Source organism: Uranotaenia lowii, chromosome 2 (assembly GCF_029784155.1).
Source record: "Uranotaenia lowii strain MFRU-FL chromosome 2, ASM2978415v1, whole genome shotgun sequence".
NCBI classification, from domain to species: Eukaryota; Metazoa; Arthropoda; class Insecta; order Diptera; family Culicidae; genus Uranotaenia; species Uranotaenia lowii.
Window position 1 is genome coordinate 411,632,458 of NC_073692.1, and position 2,669 is coordinate 411,635,126.

Below are 2,669 nucleotides of genomic sequence, written 5' to 3' on the forward strand. Positions count from 1 at the left end.
ACCCCTACTGACAAGATGTGTTGTTTTCCACTCTTTAATGGAGTAACTCGGGGTTACTTTTCGTCACCGGTAAAGTCGTCTGAGTCGAAAGAGGGTGAACTCTGGGTTGGTTGGATTAAGGTAAAGTGCTTCCAATTCGAGACTTCAAGTTACTTAGCGCATACCATTATTAAAGCTTTTTGGAATTCTCAGTATCTCCTTGGCTAAAAGCGCGAAACCTCCGAATACCGGCTAAATTTAAATCCCCTCGATCGTGGGACCTCACCCTTGTTTAACCAAACTCAGATAACAACGAAAATTGATAAATCGATTACCTTTATCAGTTTGAGTCAACCCCAGCGACCGAAATGAATATAAACGGAAACGATTTTTTTTTCCATATTTTATCTTTCATCTATCGACACCCCGTTTGGGGGTTTGATACCGTTGTGCTCAGTACTACGTGTAGTTGTACTTCGAATGGGTGTCAAGAGTTGAAATTTTTAACAATTCAATAATTTCCAGTGTATCCAAGTGAAAAAAAAAATGGGAGGCTGCAGCGAGTGGTTCCAGCGGAACCAGAAGAACAAACCCCAATCCAACACCCTGGCATCCTGTGAGTAATGCAAACTGTAACTTTTTCAAAATAACACCTTAAGTGGAAAACTAACTTCCAGATGCCATGACCCTAATAACCAGCGGATTGGTGATTGGATCAACGATATTCAATGTGGAGTATTCGATGCAGGCTTGGACGCTGGGCCACTCCTCTGTGGCAGTTCTGATGGTGTCACTATCGTTCTACCTTGCGGCCATGCTGGGAACACTTGTTGGTTGCATTCTTGTAGAACGATACCCTAAGAAATTTATATCGGTAAGTTAGGACACCAAAAACAGTTAACGGGAGGTTTAAGTTTGAGTTGCTCTCTTTCAGCGTATTTTCCAAGTTCCGACCCTACTGGGAAGCATTCTCCTAACGGCAATTCCGCAGGAAATAGCAGGCGTGGCGGTTGCTCGGGTTTTGATTGGTTTCGGTCACGGCGTAGCCTTCTTGGTGTTGCCCATACATGCGAGCGAAATTGTGATCAACCGTCAGCGTGGCGCCAATGTGGCCTCGATAAGTAACAGCGTCATAGTCGGGGCGTTAATCTTCGGAATCATAAGCCCAATGGAAATGTACAACTTCGGAATGAATCCCCTTAGACTGATCGGAATTGTGGGAATTGTTCTGACTGGTTTCGGAGGACTGCTTTCCATTTTCATATTCTACGAATCACCGGTGTTCCTGATGAAGCGTGGACGCGACGATAAGGCTATCAAAGCGATGATGAAACTACGAACGGAGTCGGTCGAAACGTGGGAACTTCGAAACGACTTTGACGAGCTTAAAGCCATGATTTCGGAAGAAGAACAACACTCGAAATCGATCTTTTCCGATGGAAACCTTCGACCTCTAATTGTGCTGGCACTCGCCAAGGTCGCAACAGTGCTGTCCTTCAACATGGCCCTCAACGTTGTTAGAATTCTGATCCTAAGCACACTGTTCCTTACCACCACCTACAATACTTCCGCAATGATCATCAGCGGCGTTCGAGTCGTTGTAACGTTCATCGCCATGCTAACCGTGGACAGATTCGGCCGCAAGATGTCCTTTACCTTTTCATCGCTTACCTCAGGTATTCTACTTACCGTCCTGGGTGTCTTCTTCCTGATCAGTCAATCAATCCATCGGGACGTAGCGATCGGAATGGTACTAGCCTACGAGGTACTCGCTTCCCTCGGATTAACCTTCATCCCGGATGTGTACCTATCGGAGGCCTTCCCCCTTATAAAGAAGTCCGCTTCGATCGGAGTCATTCAAACAGTGGAAAACATCTGCCAGCTGATCTTCGTTTGCATCATGCATTTAGGCGTTCGCGTCTACATCGGAGACGTGCTGGTCGGGTGCGGAGCTCCACTTCTGGCGCTGAGTGTCGTCTTCTTCCTGCTGCTTCCGGAGACGGCTCGAATGTCACTGCGGCAGTCCAGTGCGGAGTTTTCCAAGCAGGGAATGAACCATCTAAATTACAAGGTAGTTGTGCAAGCGAGGGAACCCTGAAGGGAATAAATATTTTAGAAAGAAGAGAGAAGCTTTTAATTTTGAGAATGTCCAACGTTCGAGGGATGCTTGTGTAAAATACAATACGGCATCTGGAATTCTTTTGCCTTTCTCACAGACTCACAAGACACGTACTCGTTCTTTGATATCGATAGTAAGTCCTTTAAAAACCTTGGATCTTCGTCAGTAAAGGCGCCCGCACATTAGCCCGTTGTTATGTGCCCAAATCTACTTACGATTATTTTCATGACCGATTGAAGGATCTATGCACCCCTTTCTGAGTGGGCCTCCTGTTGGTGATAGCTGGCCTGTAAGACTTCCCAAACTTGATTCCCAATGTAAATGCAAGAAGGCCAGGTTTTTGAGCACTTTACAATTTTAGATGTATGTATGTATGTATGTAGGTAATCCACCATGGGTGCACGGATTCACCGCAGTTTCGCCAACGTATGCGTTTATTTGCATTCTTTAGATCAATTGTTCGGCCTATCTAAAATGCAAACAATCACATACCCGACACCATGGCTTCGTATGAACTGTTATGTAATGAGTGTTACGTGTATGTGTATGTGTTATTTGTAGAACGATACAA

At 45.2% G+C, this 2,669-nt stretch overlaps 1 protein-coding gene across 1 annotated transcript; it reads left to right on the forward strand.

Annotated features, from left to right (window-relative positions):
• LOC129743389 (facilitated trehalose transporter Tret1-like) lies at positions 1-2,077 on the forward strand. Its single transcript, XM_055735385.1, has 4 exons — positions 1-69; positions 505-595; positions 657-853; positions 914-2,077. The coding sequence occupies exons 1-4, from the start codon at positions 16-18 to the stop codon at positions 2,075-2,077; spliced, it is 1,506 nt and encodes a 501-aa protein (XP_055591360.1). The 5' UTR covers positions 1-15.
• The last annotated feature ends 592 nt before the right edge of the window (positions 2,078-2,669 follow it).

Coding starts and splice junctions, on each gene's coding strand:
- LOC129743389 (XM_055735385.1), top strand. CDS start 16: ATGTGTTGTTTTCCACTCTTTAATGGAGTAACTCGGGGTTACTTTTCG. Junction 70..504: donor GGGGTTACTTTTCGTCACCG/GTAAAGTCGTCT, acceptor AATAATTTCCAG/TGTATCCAAGTGAAAAAAAA. Junction 854..913: donor ACCCTAAGAAATTTATATCG/GTAAGTTAGGAC, acceptor GCTCTCTTTCAG/CGTATTTTCCAAGTTCCGAC.